Here is a 23,573-nt window from a genome sequence, read left to right as displayed (position 1 = left end):
CCAGACTCCTAATTGACTCTCTTATGGACTGACCTCATTAACACTACACCCTGTATGCTTCATCAAATGCCGGTGCTTGTACTAACATTGTATATCTTGTGTTTCCCTGTTATGTATTTTTTTTTCTTCCCTTTTCTTCCCATGTACTTAATGATCTGTTGAGCTGCTCGCAGAAACATACTTTTCACTGTACCTCGGTACACGTGATAATAAACAAATCCAATCCAAGGCATCCACATCCTTCCTATAATGAGGTGAGCAGAACTGGACACAATATCCCAAGTGTCGTCTAACTAGGGTTTTATAAAGCTGCAGCAAAACTTCGCGGCTCTTAAACTCAATCCCCTTGTTAATGAAAGCCAACACACCATGTGCCTTCTTAACAGCCCTATCAACCTGGGTGGCAGCTTTGAGGGATCTATGTACGTGGACCCCAAGATCCCTCTGTTCCTCCACACTTCCAAGAATCCTGCTTTTAACCCTGTATTCAACATTCAAATTCGACGTTTCAAAATGAATCACTTCACATTTATCAAGGTTGAACTCCATCTGCCACTTCTCAGCCCAGTTCAGCATCCTGTCAATGTCCTGTTGTAACCTGCAACAACCCTCAACACTATCTACAACTCCCCCAACCTTCGTGTCATCGGCAAACGTACTAACCCACCCTTCCACTAACTCATCCAAGTCATTTATAAAAAACACAAAGAACAGAGGTCCCAGAACAGATCCTTGAGGAATACCACTGGTCACCGACCTCCAGACGGAATTCCATCCACTACCACTCGCTGTCTTCTTTCGCCCAGCCAATTCTGTATCCAGACAGCCAAATTTCCCAGTATCCCATGCCCCCTAACTTTCTGAATGAGCCTACCATGGGGAACCTTATCAAATGCCTCACTGAATTCCATATAAACCACATCCACGGCCCGACCTTCATCAATGTGTCTTGTCACATCCTCAAAGAATTCAATAAGGCTTGTGAGGCATGACCTGCCTCTCACAAAGCCATGCTGACTATCTTTAATCAAACTATGTTTTTCTAGATAATCATAAATCCTATCTCTCAGAATCCTTTCCAATATTTTGCTCACCACAGACGTAAGACTGATGAGTCTGTAATTCCCAGGGATTTCCCTATTCCCTTTCTTGAACAGGGAACAACATTCGCCTCCCTCCAATCATCCGTACTAATCCAGTGGAGAGTGAGGACGCAAAGATCATCGCCAACGGCGCAGCAATCTCTTCCCTTGCTTCCCGTAGTAACCGTGGGTATATCCTGTCAGGTCCAGGGGACTTATCTGTCCTGATGATTTTCAAAATTTCCAGCGCATCCTTTTTAATATCAACCTGTTCGAGTCTATTAACCTGGTTCACACTGTTCTCATGAGCAACAAGGTCCCTCTCTCTAGTGAATACTGAAGCAAAATATTCATTTATGGCCTCCCCTACTTCCTCAGACTCTGGCACAAGTTTCCTCCACTATCCCTGATCGGCCCTACTCTCACTCTGATCCTCGTCTTATTTCTCTCACAAGTATAGAACGCCTTGGGGTTTTTCAAATACTTGAACGGAAAAGATTTATATAGCTATAGGGAAAGAACATTTAAAGCTAAGTGGGACTAATTGGATAGCTCTAGCAAGCATCTTTGGCTATATGGCTGCCTCTTACACACCTAGGATTCGACACTTGTATCCTCCCAGATATTTTGATGAGATGTATGTTAACTACACACACTGCATTGTGTTATTTCTCTCTCTGCTGGAGGCATTTTCTTAGATCTGTAATATTCCTGTACTAATGAATTAATGTTAATATTAGAAGGTGCGGTCTGAGGCAAATCTGAGGCTTCCATCATAACTGCTTCAATTTAAAAATGTGCTTCCACCAAGTTGCATTTCATAAACTTTCCATGACCATCACGATATACTGAATACTAATCTTGGGCAATTATTAAATGTACACTATTGTTGTACAGGCAGATCTGATTCAGAGGGCGGAAAAGGTGAGTTTGTATTGCTTGCTATACTTAATAGAGCATAATGTACCGCTTTATTTTCAGTGTCCCATTGTCCAGATCATCTCTTACTTTCTTATCATCTCATGGTATGACATGTATGAGCCTTTTTTGTTTGATTATGGCCTAATACGAACTTAAATTTATTTTTTGGGAAGCTAGCTAGCATCAAGCCGTTTTTCCTTGTAGTACATCTAAAGATTAGAAGAGCAAGATTTAACTGTTCTTATTTTGGCTAGACCTTTTATCCTTTTACTGCCATCTATAAATAAATCTTAACTATCATTGTTGTGCTTGCATTCATTTATTAACCTTGAAAAGTTTTTAAAAAATTTGTTCATGGCCTAGCTGGCAGGACCCAGCATTTACTGGCCATCCCTCATTGCCGAGTAGCTTGCCAGGTTATTTCAGTGGGAAGTTATAAGAGTCAACCACATTGCTATGTGGGCCTGGAGTCACATGTAGACCAGACCGGGTATGGACGGCAGGTTTCCATCTCTAAATTACTTGGTGAAACTGATGGGTTTTGTGCTCATCATTTGTGGTCATCATTCGACTTTTAATTCCAAATGTTTTATTGAGTTTAAATTCCACCATTGCTGTGGTGGGTCTCGGACCTGGGTCCCCAGAGCATTAACCTGGGCCTCTGGATTATGAGGGGGAGAGTTGACTAGTGGTGATTTAACCTGAGGATCACCACACCTCGGGTGAGGGGCAAGGTTGAGAAGGCGAGGCCTTCACAAATAACCTCAGCTGGTCCGGGGATTGAACCCACGTTATTGGCCTTGTTCTGCTTCACGAACCAGCTCTCCAATTTAAATAGTGCAAGTACTAGATTAGCAATGTGGTAATTGTTAATGCATAGTCAATCGATACCTCCGGCCTATTAAGGGAACAATTCTGGACAATCTCCGCAGGTCTGACAGCACCTGTGGAGAAAAAAGGTAGCCAATGTTGTGAATCTGGAACATTCTTTGAAAAAGCTGACAAAGTCAACCAGACTCGCAATGTTAGCTCCCTTTTCTCTCCACAGATGCTGTCAGACCTGCTGCCATTGTCCAATATTTTCTGTTTTTGTTTCAGATTCCAGCTTTCGCAGTAATTTACTTTTATTTAATGGATCAATTCTGTTCAATCCATTCCAGCACATTTAATGGTCAATTTTTACTCAAGATTTTATATTGAAACTTAATTTTTTTCCCCTTATTCTTACTTTTCCTTTCTGTCAGCCTTTCTTAATCCAGTCTTTCATTTTGTCTATTTTTCTTTTTGTTCATGATTTAATTTTAATTCACCTTTCTTTTCCATATTTTTGGGGTTTTTTTCTCAATCCCTAAATCTCATTGTTTGAAGAGATAATATTGTTCGTCTTGGCATTCACTCGGTTTCCAAATTTACAGTGCACTATCCAAGTCGTTATACGTTCACATTTCCAGCAAGTTATAGAGCAAAACAAGTTAGAATGCTACAGGAACAAGTCTAGTCAATGGTGTATACTGCAAGCTATCTCGGCTCCAGTCCAGTTCTTTTCTGTGTTCTGGGTTTCTTTTAAATTTAAAGTATACCCAATTATTATTTTTTCTTCCAATTAAGAGGCAATTTAGCAGGGGCAGTTTAGCATGCCCAATTCACCTACTCTGCACATCTTTGAGTTGTGGGGGTGAGACCCACGCAGACACTGGGAGAATGTGCAAACTCCACACGGACAGTGACCCGGGGCCGGGATCGAACCTGATTCCTCAGCGCCATGAGTCAGCAGTGCTGACCACTGCGCCACCATGCTGCCCAGTGTGTGTTCTGGTTTAGATGTATTTTCATTTTCAGTTCTTTTCCTGGGTGATTTGATTGGCAAGAGTACTCTAGGGTCTTTCTGGAAATGTACCACACTGAAAGAAAATCTTGCCGAATTAGGTTGATGAAATGTTGCATGAGGGAAACATGCCATTTTAACCAGAAGGTTTGTGACTTTGCTTGGAACCTTGCCGTAGTTGGAAGCTCTCTGTATAGCACGTTTGTTCATTACAAGGATAAACCATCAAGAATAATAATGCACCAATGGTTCAATCCTGGTCTCTACTGTGATAGCTTAAATATTGATCTTCATTTATGCTCTATTTGATAAGTAAGACTGAATACAGCTGTGCAACCTCCACAGTTGAAAAGCATGCTGTCAACGCTCATAAGAACATGGCCAATGAGTTGAGATACTGGAGCTGGCACAAATGGGACCATTCTCCATCAAGATGTAGATGACTTCACAGGAGGAGAAGAGGAAGAGAGAAAATCTGATTTTTAAAAAAAGAAAAAAATGTTTGAGACATCTGTCAAATGGCTTTGTTAACCTCTTCATTTATACATAGTGTGTGTGTTTCTTTGGCACTGTTGCTAATCATTATGGTTTCATTAAAAGTGATTGTAGCTTTTGTTGTTTCAGTGTGTACACTGTTTTCCTAAATATCACTACATATCAAAGATGTAGGGCTGGATTCTCCACCCTGTGACACCCGAAGCCCGATAGGATGGAGAATCCGGCGTCGGGAGAAAAGCAGCGCCGATCCAAACACGATGCTCCACTCCACCCCCCACCTCAGCTGGCAGCGGAATGGAGGTTCTTGACCATGTACCAGCAGGAGGGTGTAAATGAATGCAAATAGATCTTAATGACCCATTTAGCGGGCCCGGCACCCTATTCTCCTGCCTTCAGTGATTCTCCGGCGTCTGGGCTGGGAATCATGTGGGCGTGGATCACTTCTGGTGTTCACCAACGTGGCCCTGATGTGGTGGATCTCATAGTGGGCCAAAGGGGATAACTCCATAGAGGGGTTGCCCCCAAAGTCATCTAAGCAGCATCTCTCCACCCCCCCCCCCCCCCAAAACACATACAATGCACTAACTGCCGCCTTCTCCTCTACAAGATGATCCCGACCCCCTCTCGGAGACCCCTGACTAAAGCTGCCCCTCCCCCTTAGAAAAGAGACGCTTGTCTAGAAGCTACAGAGCAGTCCAGACAGGGGCAGGGAAAAGAATTACAGCTGTACCACTTGGAGGCTCCAAATATCCATTCCTTGAAGGAGGACAGCTGTGACCTGTGTTTTAACCCCTCCGATCCATTAATTACAAGCCATTCATAACTTTCTAGTCGTGAGCTGTGAATGACAGCTTCCACAAACCATCTGCAGCCTTGATTCATTCATCTCCCTTCATGGATAAGCGCCGAAACCCCAATATTTACAAACATCAACCATATCAAAGGGCGGCGAGTGCATGCAAAGACACGCTTCAGTCTCCCAAATGGAGAATCCAGCCCGTAATGTTTCATGTTCCAAACTCTATGTAGTCTAATACAATAATAGCCTAAATGTCCAGGTCTGTAGCACAATTTAAATGCCATTAGCTTTGAAGGAGTGACCTTTTGTTCAGATGCAATGAGAAGGACCAATGAGAAGGATAGCACGGTAGCACAGTGGTTAGCACTATTTCTCCACAGCCCCAGGGTCCTACGTTCAATTCCCGCTTGGGTCACTGTCTGTGCGGAGTCTGCTCGTTCTCCCTGTGTCTGCGTGGGTTTCCTCCAGTTGCTTCGGTTTCCTCCCACAAGTCCCAAAAGACATGCCGTTTGGTAATTTGGACATTCTGACTTCTCACTTGGTGTACCCAAACAGGTGCCGGAATGTGGCGATCAGGGGCTTTTCGCAGTAACTTCATTGCAGTGTTAATGTAAGCCAACTTGTGACAATAAAGATTATAATATAATACTAAGACCTGCATAGTCTTGAACAGGTTATTTGAACTGCTTCCTGTCCTTCTCCAAAAGTGAGGAAGTGTCATCTTTAAATCTAATGGCATGACTTAAAAATTATGACTATCGGTCTTTACAAATCTAAAATTTCACTCTTGGGTTTGCAGGCTTATGCATAAAGATGTAACCTATAAGGTATTTTACTGTAGCTGTTAAGTTGCTTGGTATAAAACATTGGTTGGTGCAGCTTGATAGAAAAGCTTTAAATCCGTGATTTGATTTCAGAACTTTGACTTGATAACAAAATCTATAAAACATCTGAATTGCAGCATTAATTCCATACAACGATCGTGTTCATATTTTAAAATGCTTTGTGGGAAGATTAGCTTATTTTTGTGTGCAAAATAAGCTCAGTGTTTTCCAAAATAAGCTCAGTTTAGCATGTGGAGCCATATCTCATTATCAGGTTCTCCACCGTTGCCAGAATTGTAAAGTTAGGACTTGAGCTTTCCTTTCACCATTCACCCCCTCTGCTTCAACATAAAACTGACCAGGAAATGAGGCTAAGTGAAGGGACATATTCATTGCTGTAGTACATTAATCATTTCAAAGATAATCGGGGTCTGATGGTTGCTTAGTGGTGTTTTAAAATATTTTGCTTGTTAAAAATAAATTGACCACAGATCTGTGTTTTTCAATAGAATGATCAAAGGGGTAGGCATGTTTGGTTTATTTTTTAAAGCTCTTTCCCCATACCAACAATGTGCCTGAGCTAAAGTCTTAGAACACCTCTTTACACTTGTGTTTACATTTCTCAAGGTTCTTTTACAAAGGTGCTCATCTAACAAGGAAGTTAGACAAAGGAGAACCAGTGGACCTGATCTATTTAGATTTCCAGAAGATCTCTGACAAGATGCTGTATAGGAGGCTGTTAAATAAGTTAAGAGCCTATGGTAGTAAGGGTAATATACTGGCATAGATAGAGGATTGGCTGACTGGCAGAAGGCAGAGAGTGGGGATAAAGGGGTATTTTTCAGGATGGCAGCCCGTGTGCCTCAGGGGTCGGTGCTGGGACCACAACTTTTCACAATATACATTAACAATCTGCAAGAAGCAACTGAAGGCACCGTTGCTAAGTTTGCAGATGATACAAAAATATGCAGAGGGACAGGTAATATTGAGAATGCAGGGGGGCTGCTGAAAGACTTGGACAGGCTAAGAGAGTGGACAAAAGTGGCAGATGGAATACAATGTGGAAAAATGTGAGGTTATGGAGTTTTGTCGGAAGAATGGAGGCATAGACTATTTTCTAAATGGGAAACGACTTAGGAAATCAGAAGCACAAAGGGACTTAAGACTCGTAAGGTTAACATGCGGGTTCAGTCGGCAGATAGGAAGGCAAATGCAATGTTAGCATTCATGTCAACAGGGCTAGAGTACAAGAACAGGGATGTATAATGCTCTGGTCAGTCCCCATTTGGAGCATTGTGAGCAGTTTTGGGCCCTGTATTTATGGAATGATGCCCTGGCCTTGAAATGGGTCGAGAGGAGATTCACAAGAATGATTCCTGGAATGAAGAGCTTGTCATATGAGCAACGGTTGAGGACTCTGGGTCTGTACTCATTGGAGTTTAGAAGGATGAGGGGGGATCTTATTGAAACTTACAGGCTACTGAGAGGCTTAGATAGTGGATGTGCAGAGGATGTTTCCACTAGTAGGAAAACCTAGAACCTGAGGCCACAGCCTCATGCTGAAGGGATGATCCTTTAAAATTGAGATGAGGAGGAATTTGTTCAGTCAAAGGATGGTGAATCTGAAATGCTTTGCCGCAGAAGGCTGTGGAGGCCAAATTTCTGAGAGTCTTTAAGACAGAGGTAGATAGGTTCTTGATTACTATGGGGCGAAGGCAGGAGAATGGGGATAAGAACAATATTGGCCATGATTGAATGGTGGAGCAAACCCGATGAACCAAGTGGGCCAATTCTGCTCCCATGTCTGATGGTCTTTTGAATTGTCAAGCAGATTCATTACTGAAGTGATCTCAATTTGTGATACCTTTCACGTGCATATGCAATGAAGCAGAGTCCTTTTTGCTCATCTCAAAGCTGATAATCTTAAAGACTAAAACCTATAAATACTGATCAGTTAAAACTCTAACAATATTTTCCCTAATCTGTAATCATCTAGACATCAGCTAAAATTTGTTTGGTTTATCTTATCCAAATACTGCTGCATCTCCTCATGTCACACATGGATAAACTTAGGCAAGGACCACTGGAAAATAATCATCAATAGTCTCCCATTCCTTCGTCCACAGGAGGCAAATTATTATTTCGCTAAAATTATCTAATTTTGTAACCTGGGATTTAATGGTCCATGCTGTACACAATTTATTTCATGCTAAAATATAAACAAAATACTTTTGGATGCTGGTAATCTGAAATAAAAACAAAGTGCTGGAAAATTCGGCAGGCTTGGTAGCATCTGTGGAGAGAGAAACAGATCGAGTTCTGAAAAAGAGCCATATTTGACTCAATGTTAACTCTTTCTCTCCACAGATAGTCATAGACATCTACAGCACAGAGAATGCATTTCACCCCATCGTGTCTCTGCCGGTCAAAAGCAACTGAGTTATTCTAAACCCATTTTCCAGCAGTTGGCCCATAGCTTTGTAACCCTTCGCATTGCAAAACTTTTTTAATGTAATAATAATCTTTATTAGTGTCACAAGTAGGCTTACAGTAACACTGCAATAAAGTTACTGTAAAAATCCCCTAGTCACCATATTCCTGTTCGGGTTCACTGAGGGAGAATTCAAAATGTCCAAGTTACCTAACAGCACGTCTTTCAGGACTTGTGGTAGGAAACTAGAGCACCCAGAGCCAGTTATGAGGATCTCTGCCTCCACCATCCTTTCAGGCAGTGAGTTCCAGACTCCCACCACCCTCTGGGTGAAAAAACTTTTCCTCACATTCCCTCTAAACCTCTTGCCCCTTACCTTAAATCTATGCCCTCTGGACATTGATCCCTCCGCCAAAGGGGAAATGTTTCTATTATAATCTATCTGATGTTCACCTCACCAAAGATTAGCTGCCCTCTGGTGTCAGTATTAAATACTGCATAGATGGAAAACTCTTTAACCTCCTCCTGCATGCCAAAACTAACATGACTGCCATGATCTACAGTTTGCCGATGTCTGCAGTGTCATTGCCCACTCTGCCTCAAATTTGCAATCCACTCTTGATCTCTTTAATTCTGCATGTAAGAAACTGGGCCTGTCCTTGAATGCTGCCAAAACAAAACACCCATAACAGCTCACATTTGGTCAACCAAGTATTCCACTTCACCTACTGAAGGAGAGACTCTGGAATGTGTTGAGTGCTGCACATACCTTGGCAGCTGCTTTCTTAAAAGGCCATTGATGATGAGATCCAACACCGAATCAGTTGTGCCAGCTCAGCCTTTTACAAACAATGGCAGCAAGTGTTTGACAACAAAGTCCACTGTAAGTCAACAAAAATCCTAGTGTGCAGAGCAGTGAGCGTCACCACGTTTTTATACTGCAGTGAGACCAGAACTGTGTAATAGTGACACGAAAGCTTGAAAAATTCCAGCATCAATGCCTCTGTCATATCATAGGAACATTGGACTTGGGAACAGGAGTAGGCCATTTGGCTCCTTGAGCCTGCCCCACTATTGACTAAGATTATGGCTGATCTGGTGTGAACACCCCGTAATTCTTGACTGCCCTGTTTATCAAATATCTGTTTAACCCTACCTTTGAATTAATTCAGTAACCTTGCTGCCGCTGCTTTCTGGGGCAAAGTTTTCCACATACTGAGAACCCTCTGAGAAAACACTTCTTGTCACCTCCGCTTTAAAAAGGAAACCTGTTATTCTTCGACTGTTCCCTTATTCCTGTGTCTCCCACAAGAGGAAACACCCTCCCGTTATTCATCCTATCAAGAATATTGTGAGTTTCAGTGAGATTACTTCTCGTTGTTCTGAACTCCAGTGGATATTGGCTCAACCTGTTCAATCTTTCAGATACGCCTGTCATCTCAGGAATGGGATGAGTGAACTTCTCTGAACTGTTTCGAACACCATTATATCTTTTCACAAATATGATGACCAAAACTGTTCCAAATGTGGTCTCACCAAGGCCCTTTACAGCTGCAGTAAAACTTCCCTTTTAAATTCAGTTTCCCTTGCAATGAATGCCAACATTCCTTCCTAATCACTTGCTGTAATTTTGTGACACCCAGATCCCTCTGTATCATCAAGTTTTGTAATTTTGTTCCATTTAATTATGATACTGCTTTGTTATCCTTCCTGCCAAAATGCACAGGATCTCATTTTCTCACATTATATGACAGCACAGTGGTTAGCACTGCTGCCTCACAGCTCCAGGGACTCAGGTTCAATTACGGCCTTGGGTGACTGTGTGGAGTTTGCACATTCTCCCTGTGCCTGCGTGGGTTTCCTCTGGGTGCTCCGGTTTCCTCCCACAGTCCCAAGATGTGCAGGTTAGATGGATTGGCCATGCTAACTTGCCCCTCAGTGTCCAAAAGGTTAGGTGGGGTTATTGGGTAATGGGGGTAGGGTCGGGGCGTGAGCCTAGGTAGGCTATTCTTTCCAAGGGTCGGTGCAAACTCGATGGGCCGACTGGCCTCCTCTGCACTGTCAAGATTCTATTCTACTTCGCTATGTAACATATTTGGCTTACACTCTTGTAGTTTCCTATCTGCCTCCCTCCTTTCTTGAATAAGGGTATTATGTCAGCTATTTTCTAATCCACTGGAATCCTTCTGGAATTGAAGGAATTTTGGAAGATTATAATCACGTATCTGCTCTCTGCAGCCACTAATTTTATGGTTTTAAGGTCCCCCGTCCCCCCCCTCATTCATTTCTTGATTTGGGTATCTTGCAGTATCTTTATTTCACATTCCATTTATTTTTTCCTGTGGTCTGTTCCACCGTGTACCATTTAAGGGGTCTATACACTACTCCCACAAGTGACTTCAGACCTCTCCTGTTTCTTATCTCTACCCAAACTGGTTCTATATTTTGCTCCTTCGAGCTAAGGTCATCTCTCACTATTGTAGTTACGACATCCTTAATTAACAGCTTTTCCCAGACCTGTTGGCCCCGCTACTGGTGAGGACCTTTAATGAGGCAAGAGAGGAGGGGACCCTGCCCCGACAATGTCGGAAGCGACAATTTCTTTGATCCTAAAGCGGGACAAGGACCCACTGCAATGTGGATCGTACAGGCCGATCTCGCTCCTCAATGTGGATGCAAAGTTGCTGGCAAAAGTGCTGGCCACGAGGATCGAGGACTGTGTCCCGGGGGTAATCCACGAGGACCAGACGGGATTTGTAAAGGGCAGGCAACTAAACACCAATGTGCGGCGGCTCTTAAACGTGATAATGATGCCATCGGAGGAGGGAGAGGCGGAGATAGTGGCAGCTATGGACGCGGAGAAGGCCTTTGACCGAGTAGAGTGGGAGTACCTCTGGGAGGTGCTGCGTAGGTTTGGGTTCAGGGTAGGGTTTATCAATTGGGTTAAGCTCCTTTACAGAGCCCCGATGGCGAGTGTAGTGACGAACCGGCGGAGGTCGGAGTACTTTCGACTGTACCGAGGGACGAGGCAGGGGTGCCTCCTGTCCCCCCTGTTGTTCACATTGGTGATCGAACCATTGGCCATGTCATTGAGGGAGTCTAATAAATGGAGGGGGGTGGTCCGAGGGGGAGAAGAGCATCGGGTGTCGCTATATGCGGATGACCTGTTGCTGTACGTGGCGGATCCAATGGAGGGGATGGTGGAGGTCATGCAAACTCTGAGAGAGTTTGGGGAGTTTTTGGGCTATAAGCTCAATGTAGGGAAGAGTGAGCTCTTTGTATTACAGGTGGGGGACCAAGAAAGAGGGATAGGGGACCTACCGCTGAGGAGGGCGGAGGGGAGTTTTCGGTATCTGGGGATCCAGATAGCCAGGAGTTGGGGGACCCTACATAAACTGAATCTGACGAGGTTGGTGGAGCAAATGGAGGAGGATTTCAAAAGATGGGACATGTTACCGCTCTCTCTGGCGGGAAGAGTGCAGTCGGTCAAAATGGTGGTCCTTCCGAGGTTTCTGTTTGTGTTTCAGTGCCTTCCCATCGTGATCACTAAGGCCATTTTTAAGAGAGTAGGCAGGAGTATTATGGGGTTTGTGTGGGCGAATAAGACCCCGAGGGTAAGGAGAGGGTTCCTGGAACGCAGTAGGGACCGAGGAGGGTTGGCGCTGCCAAACCTGGGGAGCTACTACTGGGCAGCAAATGTGGCGATGATCCGCAAGTGGGTTATGGAGGGAGAGGGGGCGGCATGGAAGAGGATGCAGATGGCGTCCTGTAAAGGAACGAGCCTGGGGGCGTTGGTGACGGCACCGCTGCCGCTCTCGCCGACAAAGTATACCACGAGCCCGGTGGTGGCGGCAACGCTAAGGATCTGGGGCCAGTGGAGACAGCACCGGGGTGCAATGGGAGCATTGGTGTGGTCCCCGATCAGGGGTAACCACCGGTTTGTCCCGGGGAAGATGGACGGGGGGTTCCAGAGCTGGCATCGGGCGGGGATTGGAAGAATGTGGGACCTGTTCATCGACTGGACGTTTGCGAGCCTAGGGGCACTGGAGGAGAAGTTTGAGTTACCCCCGGGAAATGCCTTTAGATATATGCAGGTGAGGGCTTTTGTGAGGCGACAGGTGAGGGAATTCCCATTGCTCCCGACACAAGAAGTTCAAGATAGGGTGATCTCGGGTGTATGGGTCGGGGAGGGCAAGGTGTCGGAAATACACCAGGAGTTGAAAGAAGAGGGGGAAGCGCTGGTAGAAGAGTTGAAGGGTAAATGGGAGGAGGAGCTGGGGGAGGAGATCGAGGAAGGTCTGTGGGCTGATGCCCTAGGTAGGGTTAATTCCTCCTCCTCGTGTTCCAGGCTCAGCCTGATACAATTTAAGGTGGTCCACAGAGCGCACTTGACGGGGGCGAGGTTGAGTAGGTTCTTTGGGGTAGAGGACAGATGTGGAAATTGCTCAGGGAGCCCGACGAACCATGTCCATATGTTTTGGTCATGCCCGGCACTGGAGGGGTTCTGGAGAGGAGTGGCGGGAGCAATATCTCAGGTGGTGAAAGTCCGGGTCAAGCCAAGCTGGGGGCTAGCAATATTTGGAGTAGTGGATGAACCGGGAGTGCAGGAGGCGAAAGAGGCCGGCATTCTGGCCTTTGCGTCCCTAGTAGCCCGTCGAAGGATCTTGCTAATGTGGAAGGAGGAGAAGCCCCCCAGCCTGGAGGCCTGGATAAATAATATGGCTGGGTTCATAAAGTTGGAGAGGATTACGTTCGCCTTGAGAGGATCTGCGCAGGGGTTCTACAGGCGGTGGCAACCGTTCCTAGACTATCTCGCGGAGAGTTAGAGGAAGGTCGGTCAGCAGCAGCAGCAACCTTGGGGAGGGGGTCGTCCTGGGAGGTGGGGGGGGGGGGATGACTGCCTGGGAGGGTGGATGAGCAAGAGATAACATGAAGGGTTGGGGAAACTGGTACGTACGGGTGAGGGCCAGTGTACAAAGCTGTGTAAATATATCATTTTGCCATGTATATATCTTGCTCTGCTCGATTTCTCGGTTTTTTTTGTTACGGGGGGGGGGGGGTTATTGTTTGTAAGGGAGAAAAATTGTGTTAAAAACTTTAATAAATATATTTTTCAAAAAAAATTAACAGCTTTTCCTTGCAAGTAAAATCAAGGCAAACCCGAAGACATTTCTATAATCCATAAACAGCAAGAGGATAACTAAAATTAAAGAGCCTTTAAGGGGCCATAAGAGTAACCTGTGTCTGGAGGCACAAGGTGCTGGTATGGCTCTTGTTGAATGCTTCCGTTTTCAGAAAGGACATTGCAAATAATAGATTTAAATTAATCTCGTGAGAGAGGAAGTTTTTTTTATTAGCTCATAGGACGTGGGCGTCGCAGACTGTGCCAGCATTTATTGCCTATACCTAATTGCCCTTGAAGAGGCAGTTAAGAGTCAACCACATTGCTGTGGGTCTGAAGTCACATGTAGGCTGGACCAGGTAAGGGTGACAGATTTCCTTCCCGAAAGGACATTATTGAACCTGATGGGTTTTTACGACAATCGACAATGGCTTCATGGTCATCATTAGACTTTTAAAATTCCATATTTTTTTATTGAATTCAAATTTCACCATCTGCGGTGGCGTGATTTGAACCTGGGTCCCCAGTCCAATGACAATACCACTACGCCACTGCCTCCCCAGAAAGGAAATGCTAAAATTTCCTGGCATAGGTGAAGTGTGTCTTATGCTGTTAAAGGAAGCAAGAGGAGAGGTCATGCCTCCAAGCCAAAAGACTCTGGATCCCACTGGAACCAAATTCCACTCCAGGACTTCACTATGGCCACAGAAAGACCATTCATCACAGGACCCATGAGGTTGTTAATCAGTTTGTGAATCCTTCCAATTCTCACACTATTCTCCAAGGGGAAAAAAGTGCAAAGATGGGTGGAAAAAACAAGGGAAACGAGAAGGAAATAACAGACACTCACGCCCCGACACTTCCCCCATAACCCAATAACCCCACCTCACCTTTTTGGATACAGAACTGGCTAGGTCATAGAAGGCAGAGAGTAGCAATGGAAGGGTGCTTTTCTGATTGGAGGGCTGTGACTAGTGGTGTTCCGCTGGGATCTTTGCTGTTCGTAGCATATATAAATGATTTGGAGGAAAATGTAACTGGTCTGATTAGTAAGTTTGCGGACGACACAAAGGTTGGTGGAATTGCGGATAACGATGAGGACTGTCTGAGGATACAGCAGGATTTAGATAGTTTGGAGACTTGGGCGGAGAGATGGCAGATGGAGTGTAATCCGGACAAATGTGAAGTAATGCATTTTGGAAGGTCTAATACAGGTAGGGAATATGCAGTGAATGGTAGAACCCTCAAGGGTATTGACAGTCAGAGAGATCGAGGTGTACAGGTCCACAAGGAGGTAATCAAAAAGGCATACGTCATGCTTGCCTTCATTGGCTGGGGCATTGAGTATAAAAATTGGCAAGTCGTTGCAGCTGTATAGAACCTTAGTTAGGCTACACTACCAGAAGGATGTGGAGGCTTTAGAGAGGATGCAGAAGAGATTTACCAGGATGTTGCCTGGTATGGAGGGCATTAGCTATGAGGAGAGGTTGAATAAATTTGGTTTGTTCTCAGTGGAGCGACAAGAGGTTGAGGGGCAACCTGATAGAGGTCTACAAAATTATAAGGGGCATAGACAGAGTGGCTAGTCAGAGACTTTTTCCCAGGGTAGAGGGGTCAATTACAAGGGGGCATAGGTTTAAGGTGCGAGGGGCAAGGTTTAGAGGAGATCTGCAAGGCAAGTTTTTTTTTTTTTTTTTTTTTTTTTTTTTTACACCAAGGTTAGTGGGTGCCTGGAACTCGCTGCCGGAGGAGATGTGGAAGCAGGGACGTTTAAGGGGCATCTTGACAAATACATGAATAGGATGGGAATAGAGGCATACGGACCTCGGAAGTGTAGAAAATTTTAGTTTGGATGGGCAGCATGGTCGGTGCAGGCTTGGAGGGCCCAAAGACCTGTTCCTGTGCTGTACTTTTCTTTGTTCTTTGCTCTTTGTTCAACCCAACAATTTGCTCAATACCACTTCTGGGTGATTGTAATTTTCCTGAGTTATTCCCTCACTTCTAATTCCTGGTTTACAATAGGATGTTACTTGTGTCCTCTATCGTGAAGAGGGATACAAAAATATCTGTTCAATTCATCCCCATAGCTCTGTTTTCCAATATCAATTCCCCAGATGCATTTTCTATAGTACCAATGCTCTGTTGTTAACTCTTTTATTTAAATATCTATAGAAACTATTACTATCTGTCATTGTTACTAGCTAGCTTTCTCTTGTACCTCCATATCAATTTTTTCATCATTCTGTGCTGTTCTTTTATTTTCCAATTAAGGGGCAATTGAGCGTGGCCAATCCACCTACCCTGCATATCTTTGAGATGTAGGGGTGAGACCCACACAGACATCGGGGAATGTGCAAACTCCACCCGGACAGTGACCCAAGGCTGGGATCGAACCCGTCTTCGATGCCGTGAGGCAGCAGTTCTAACCACTGTGCCACCTCATTCTTTGCTGTTCTTTATATTCTGTCCAATCTTCTGACCTGCCACTCGTTTTGCACAAATATACTTCTTTAAGTTTAATATTATCTTTAACTTTTTTAGTTAACCATGGTGGTGAGCCCTCCCCTTGGAATTTTTCTTTCTGATTGGACTGTGTCTATTCTGTGCATTCTCAAATATCCCTTTAAATCTCTGCCACTGAATCGCTATTGATCTATCCTTTAAGAACATTTGTCAGGTTGCTTTAGCTAGAACTGCTTTTGAGCCCCCATAGTTGCCCTTATTTAAGTTTACAATGCTAGTCTTGGACACACTCTTTCTTCCTCAAACTGAATGTGAATTTGAATCATGTTGAGATCGCACCTACCCAAGGGTGTCCTCAGCACAAGGCCATCAATCAAGCAATCCTATCTCATTGCATAATACCAGCTCTAGTATAGCCTGTCCTCTGGTTGGCTCCAGAATGTGCTGTTCTAAGAATGCATTCTATGAACTCCTCATCTGCGCTGCCTTTGCCCAATAGATTTTTCCAATCTAAATGTAGATTAAAATCCTTCATGATTATCGGCATACCTTTCTGACAAGCTCCCATCACCTCCTCTTTCACACTCTGTCCTACTGTGTAGTTACAGTTAGGGGGCCTGTACACCACTCCCACAAGTGACTTCCCTTTATCATTTCTCATCTGCACTCAAACTGCTTCTACATCCTGGTTTCCGAAACTTAGGTCTTCCCTCTCTAATGTGCTAACACCATCATTAATTAACAAAGCCACATTTCATTAACTTGCAGTCCTTCCTAGGGGCTGTTTAGCACAGGGCTAAATCGCTGGCTTGGAAAGCAGACCAAGGCAGGCCAGCAGCACGCTTCAATTCCTGTACCAGCCTCCCCGAACAGGCGCCGGAATATGGTGACTAGGGGCTTTTCACAGTAACTTCATTTGAAGCCGACTTGTGACAAGTGATTTTCATTTCATTTCAATGTCACATACCCTCAATATTCAGGTGACAATCTATGTCATCCTGTAGCCATGTCTCTGTGAATGCCATCAGATCGAACTTATTAATCCCCGTTTGCACTATCATTTGATCTGTTTTCTTTTGAATGCTATATGCATTTAGATACAGAGCCTTTAGTTTTGTCCTTTTGTTATTGTTGTAGCATATAAATTTATATTCTCTGTCACGGTCTATTTATCAGTTTCCATATTAGTATCTGTCTCTTGTCTTTACCGCATCTTCCCAAATTTGATCACTTGATTCCATTTTTCATTTAAACGCTCCCTCTACTTCCCTAGTCATGCGGCTCACTAGAACATCAGCCCCAACACAGTTCAGATGTAGACCGTTCCAACGGTACAGATCCCACTTTACCCAGTACTGTTGCTAGTCCCCCACGAACTAGAACCCACTTCTCCCACAGTCTTTGAACCACGCATTAACCTCTCTAATTTTATTTGGCCTCTGCCAGTTTGCACGTGGCTCAGGGCATAATCCAGAAATTATTACCTTTTGAGGTTCTGCTTCTCCCTGCCAAGTAGAAAACATGTAAAACAGAATTATTCAGTAATAAAAACACATTTTGAGATAATTAACAAGAAATTTTAAGCAAACATACCTTTTATGGGCAGGAATTGAAGGCACGTTAAATGGGTCAACATTGACACGTTTAGCAATGTGATGTTTCTTGGTCAGTCTGCAATTGCATTCAGGCTGCTGTTTAATTCGTCAGTCTTGTTTATAGGTATCTTGGAAGACTGCCTGAAACTGGTGTTGGAACCACGCATAGGTTTATTAGGACCATTCGGCTATTGAAGGATCTGTTTGGAAAATGTTTATGATGGACTGAGGAGGCCTCAGTTCTGCCCTGCTCCGAATTCTTCAGGACCCCGAGATGCCAATGTGCATCTACTTTAAACCTAACTCACTAAATAATTCTACCTTCCTGTGGAGCCAGGAGGAGCAGGAGTTGTCTCTAAATCAATAATCTTTGCACTCTACCCTGGAATGCATCTTCTGATGAATGACCAGTGAGGCAAGTGGCTCAACATTTAACATCTTTGATAAAGATGCCTGATGAGGCATGATGGGCAATTGCCTCCCATTTGGACATCTACCCGAGTTTCATCGTGCCTGGGCTTGAAAATCATTTTTGCTTTGATTGTTTATACTTGAATTAGCTGAATGCAAGGCATGGCTATTAAGAGGTCACCTCGTTGAGCTACTGTTTGAGAGGATCAGTATGAAATGGAGCTTTGTTGTGCTTTATGTTTATCCTGACCTCTCACAACAATGTCAATTAATTACTGATATTTTCTTCTTTTAGCATTAGCTTATTAATGTTCTTATAGAGGCTATGTACAATATTTGAGGATCGACATTGAAATGTCTTGTCCATAAATACAGTTGTGTATTAATGTTCATAATGTATATTCTAAGTAGTGTTTTCTTTTCATTACAGATGAAATGCCCATTATAGCAGTAATGGTGGCTCTCTCATCACTGTTGGTCATCGTATTTATTATTATAGTTCTTTATATGCTGAGGTAAGTGACTGTTAATTGAAGCTTACAGGCATGTTTGTTGCACTGCTAGGTAGATCAAGTAAGAAAATTTATTTACACCTTTGATCCTTCCAATCCCATGTTTCCCAAACTTTTTACTATATGTTTTCATTCGAGAGAAGAAGGTTAAGAGGTGACTTAATTGAGGCATACAAGGTGATCAGAGGATTGGATAGGGCGGACAGTGAGAGCCTTTTTCCTCTATGGTGATGTCTAGCACGAGGGGACATCGCTTTAAATTGAGGGGAGATAGATATAGGACAGATGTCAGAGGTAGGTTCTTTACTCAGAGAGTAGTAAGGGTGTGGAATGCCCTGCCTGCAACAGTAGTGGACTTGCCAACACTAAGGGCATTCAAATGGTCATTGGATAGACATATGGACAATAAGGGAATAGTGTAGATGGGTTTTAGAGTGGTTTCACAGGTCGGCGCAACATCGAGGGCCGAAGGGCCTGTACTGCGCTGTAATGTTCTATAACTTCATTTTAACATTTAAATTGGCATGGCCTCAAATTGTGAGGGGGGAGGGGAAATTGTGAGAACGGGGATTGATTTTTTTTCATCAACCATTTTGCAGGCTCAGGTGGAGGCACTGATTGAGTTCATTTCTTTAGAACATGACATCTGAACCACAAAAGGAAAAATAAAAATCATATACCCTCATGTCATTGGGCCTAGGAGCTGATCCCAGGATTCAAAAGTTCCCACTCTACAGTCGCCATTGCTGCCTCAAAAGGAAGGGGAGCTCACAACTTGAATAGCTCAGCTCTCAACCCCAGCAGAGATCACAACCCATGTTTGGGAACCCCCGTTATAGTTTGTAAATGTCATACTTCTGTTAATCTGTCTTTACACCTATTCTGCATTGTTTTTTCTACAGCGTTAAATAACTCCTTAATTGTTCTGGAACATTTCCTCTGATTCCTGTTAATATCTGACTTTAGTAAATTTTTACATCATTGGCCTGAATGTGGTTTCAAGGAAGATATTAAGTCGAGCACAATGGTGCAGTGGTTAGCTGTCTGACGGCGCCGAGGACCCGGGTTGGTACCCAGGCCGGGTCACAGTCCATGTGGAGTTTGCACATTCCCCCCATGTCCGCATGGGTCTCACTTCCACAGCCCAAAGATGTGCAGAGTAGGTGGATTAGCCACGTTAAAATTGCCCCTTCAATGGAAAAAAAAAATGAATTGGGTACATTAAATTTAAGAAAAAAAACAAAGATATTAAGTTTATTGAGTGACAGGAAGTTGACGTTGCGATCTATTCAGCCATGATTTTATTGAATAGCTGAGCCGGGTCGAGTGGCCTATTCATGCTCTTACTTTATATGAAAAAGTAGTGATAACAGTTCTTATTCGGACTGGAGGAAGATGTACAATTGTATTACCCACAGATCAGTACTAGAAACACTGATTTTCTTGATATATATTACTTGCTTAGACTTTGATGTACTGGGCAAAACTTCAAAACCCAACGCAAAACTTAGAAATATAGTGAGCTTTGACGAGAATAATGATAAACCTCAAGAGGACATCAACAGGATGGTGGACTGGTCAGACATGTGGCAGATGAAATTTAATGCAAAGATGTGCAGTGATCCATTTTAATAAGAATGAGGAGAGGCAATATAATATTTAAGCGTATAGTTCTACAGATCGTGCAGGAACAGAGACCTGGGGTGTAAGTACATAAATTGTTGAAGCTGGCAGGGCATGGTGAGGTAATGGATAATAAGGCATTCAGGGTCCTGGACTTTATAAATGCAGACATGGAGTGCAAAAACAAAAGTTATGTTTAACATTTATGAAGCACTGGTTCGACCTCCAGTATTGGGCGGGATTTACTGACCACCCCGTCGCGTGTTTTTCCAAGGGTGGAAGTGCTGTTGGCAACGGAATTTCCTGTTGACTGCACTCCTTGTCCTTGGGAAACCCGTGCACTGGCGTGGGACTAGAATTTCCCATCGGTGTGAACAGCTGGTAAATTCCATCCAATTCTCGGTACCACACTTTAGGTAGGCATTAAGAGATGGTTCAGAAAAGTTTTGAGAATGATTCCAGAGTTGCGGGCTTCAGTGGTTAGGATCTACACTGTACTGACTTGAGGAGTGTGATGGAGACAGATTCAATCAAGGCTTGCATGGAAATTGGATAAACACCTAAAGGGAAGAAAATTACAAGCCACGAGGAAAGAATGGGGGAGTGGGAATAAGCAAATTACTTTTGCAGAGTATTGGCACAGGGTCGATGGGCCAAATGACTACCTGTGTTAGATACATATATGAACCTATATGATGAACAATGAATACTGTCTTGGAACTGAAAGATATAGAGAAACTTGGCAATGAGATCAGTTCTGTTGATGACTGCTGTTCTGCAGTGAAGAATCTAAGCATGGAGCTATTTTCAAAAGTCTATAAAAATGTTTTTTAAAATTGCCGTTACATATCAAAACTGGAATGAGACCACCTATGATAAAAATGATCTTACACATACAAAGAGAACAGAGAAAAGTACAGCACAGGAATAGGCCCTTCAGCTCTCCAAGCCTTTGCCGATCATGATTCCCCCAACTTAAAAAAACCTTCTGCCCTTTCTCAGTCCATATCCCTCTATTTCCTCCATATTCATGTACCCATCCAGATGCCTCTTAAATGTTGCTAATGTGCCTGTTTCCACAGCATCCTCTGGCTGTGCCGTTCCAGGCACCCACCACTCTGTGTGAAAAACATACCTGGCACATCTTCTTTAAACTTTCCCCCCCCTCACCTTGAACCTGTGCCCCCTTGTAATTCACACTTCCACCCTTGGAAAAAGCCTCTGACTATCCACCCTGTCTATGCCTCTCAATTTTGTAGATCTCTGTCAGGTCTTCCCTCAGCTTCTGTCTTATAGCCAACACCTCAAGACCAGGCAACGTCCTGGTGAACCTTTGCACTCTCTCCAAAGCTTCCACGTCCTTCTGATAATGTTGTGACCAGATCTGCACGCAGTACTCCAAATGCGGCCTAACCAAGGTTTGATATAGTGCAACATGATTTCCCAACTCCTATACTGTGAAGGCAAGCGTGCCATATGCCTTCTTAATCACCTTGGCCATCTATGTTGCCACTTTTGGGGAACTGTGGACCTGCACGCCCAGATCCCTCTGTATTTTAATGTTCCTAAGAGTTCTGCCGTTTACAGTATAATTCATACCTAGATTTGATCCTCCAAAATGCATCAGCTCGCATTTGTCCAGATTAAACTCCATCTGCCATTTCTGTGCCCAGCTCTCCAATCTATCTATATCCTGTTGTACCCTTTGTCAATCCTTGGCACTATCAGCAACTCCGCCAATCTTGGTGTCATCTGCAAACTTACCAATCAGACCACCCATTTTCCCCCAGATCATTTGTATATACTGTAAACCAGAGGTCCCAGCATTGATCCCTGTGGAACACCACTACTTACAGATCTCCATTCTGAAAAACACCCTTCCACCATTACTCTGTCTTCTATATCCAAGCCAGTTCTGTATCCATCTAGCCAGTTCACCCTGAATCCCATGTGATTTTAGTTTTTGTACCAAGCTAACATGTGGGACCTTGCCAAATGCCTTACTAAAGTCCATATAAACTACATTCACAGCCCTTCCCTCATCAATTTCCTTTGTCACCTCTTTGGAAAAACTCAATCAAGTTGATGAGATATGACCTTCCCCATATAAAACCATGCTGCCTGTCACTAACTAGTCCATTTTCCTCCAAATGTGCATACATCCTGTCCCTCAGTATATTTTCCTGCAATTCCTGTCCAGAGGATAAATATCACATATATATAGATGTTTCTTCTATTCAGCAGTTGACTGCAAATTCCATGTCCAAATGCAGCAATACCTGGACAATATCCAGGCTTGGGCTGACAAATGGCAAGTTACATTTGCACCACGTGAGTTGGGGAATCGTTGGAGTTTAGAAGGATGAGGGGGGATCTTATTGAAACTTACAGGATACTGCGTGGCCTGAATAGAGTGGACGTGGAGAGAATGTTTCCACTTGTAGGAAAAACTAGAACCAGAGGACACAATCTCCGACTGAAGGGACAATCCTTCAGCCAGAGGGTGGTGAATCTGTGGAACTCTTTGCCGCAGAAGGCTGTGGAGGCCAAATCATGGAGTCTTTAAAACAGATAGATAGGTTTTTGATCAATAATGGGATCAGGGGTTATGGGGAGAATGCAGGAGAATGGGGATGGGAAAAATATCACCCATAATTGAATGGTGGAGCAGACTCGATGGGCCGAATGGCCTAATTCTGCTCCTATGCCTTATGGCCTGGCAATAACCATTTCCTACGAGAGAGGATCTGACCACCACCCCATGATATCCTATTACTATTAGCATTACTATTGCTGAATCCCGAACAATCAATATTCTGCGGGGTTACCATTGATCAGAAACTGAACTAGACTAACCATATTAATACTGTGGCTACCAGGGCAGGTCAAAGGCTAGGAATCCTACGGCGAGTAACTCACCTTCTGACCACCCCCAAAGCCAGTCCACCACCTACAAGGCACAAGTCAGGAGCGTAATGGAATACTCTCCACTTGCCTCGATGAGTGCAGCACCAACAACACTCAAGAAGCTCGACACCATCCAGGACAAAGCAGTCCACTTGATTGCTCCCCCTTCCACAAATATTCAAACCATCCACCTCCGAAGAACGGTGGCAGCCTTGTGTACCATCTCCAGGATGCATGCAGTAACTCACCAAGGTTTCTTAAGCAACACCATTCAAACCCATGACCACTACCATCTAGAAGGATAAGAGCAGCAGATACCTGGAGGTTCCCCACCACCTGGAGGTTCCCCTCCCGAGTCCCTCACCACCCTGACTTGGAAGTATATCGCCATTCTTTCACTGTCGCTGGGGCAACATCGTGGAACTCCCTCTCGAACAGCACAGTGGGTGTACCTATACCTCGAGGACTGCAGCGGTTCAAGAAGGCAACTCCCCACCTTCTGAAGGGCAATTAGGGATGGGCAATAAATGCTGGCCAAGCCAGCAATGGCCACATCCCAT

General features: G+C 44.0%; 1 protein-coding gene across 8 annotated transcripts in view; it reads left to right on the top strand.

Moving 5' to 3' along the window:
- ptpra (protein tyrosine phosphatase receptor type A) overlaps positions 1–23,573 on the top strand; it is a 373,815-nt gene that overhangs the window by 209,560 nt on the left and 140,682 nt on the right. For all 8 annotated transcript variants that reach the window (XM_072497621.1, XM_072497618.1, XM_072497619.1 and 5 more), the window contains one exon: positions 18,402–18,486. In XM_072497621.1, the coding sequence (XP_072353722.1) occupies positions 18,402–18,486 (85 nt within the window). The remainder of the gene's footprint in view (positions 1–18,401; positions 18,487–23,573) is intronic.

This window comes from Scyliorhinus torazame, chromosome 3, assembly GCF_047496885.1.
Source record: "Scyliorhinus torazame isolate Kashiwa2021f chromosome 3, sScyTor2.1, whole genome shotgun sequence".
NCBI lineage: Eukaryota > Metazoa > Chordata > Chondrichthyes > Carcharhiniformes > Scyliorhinidae > Scyliorhinus > Scyliorhinus torazame.
The sequence above is the reverse complement of the archived record's forward strand: the minus strand, read 5'-3'. Positions and strand labels throughout refer to the sequence as shown.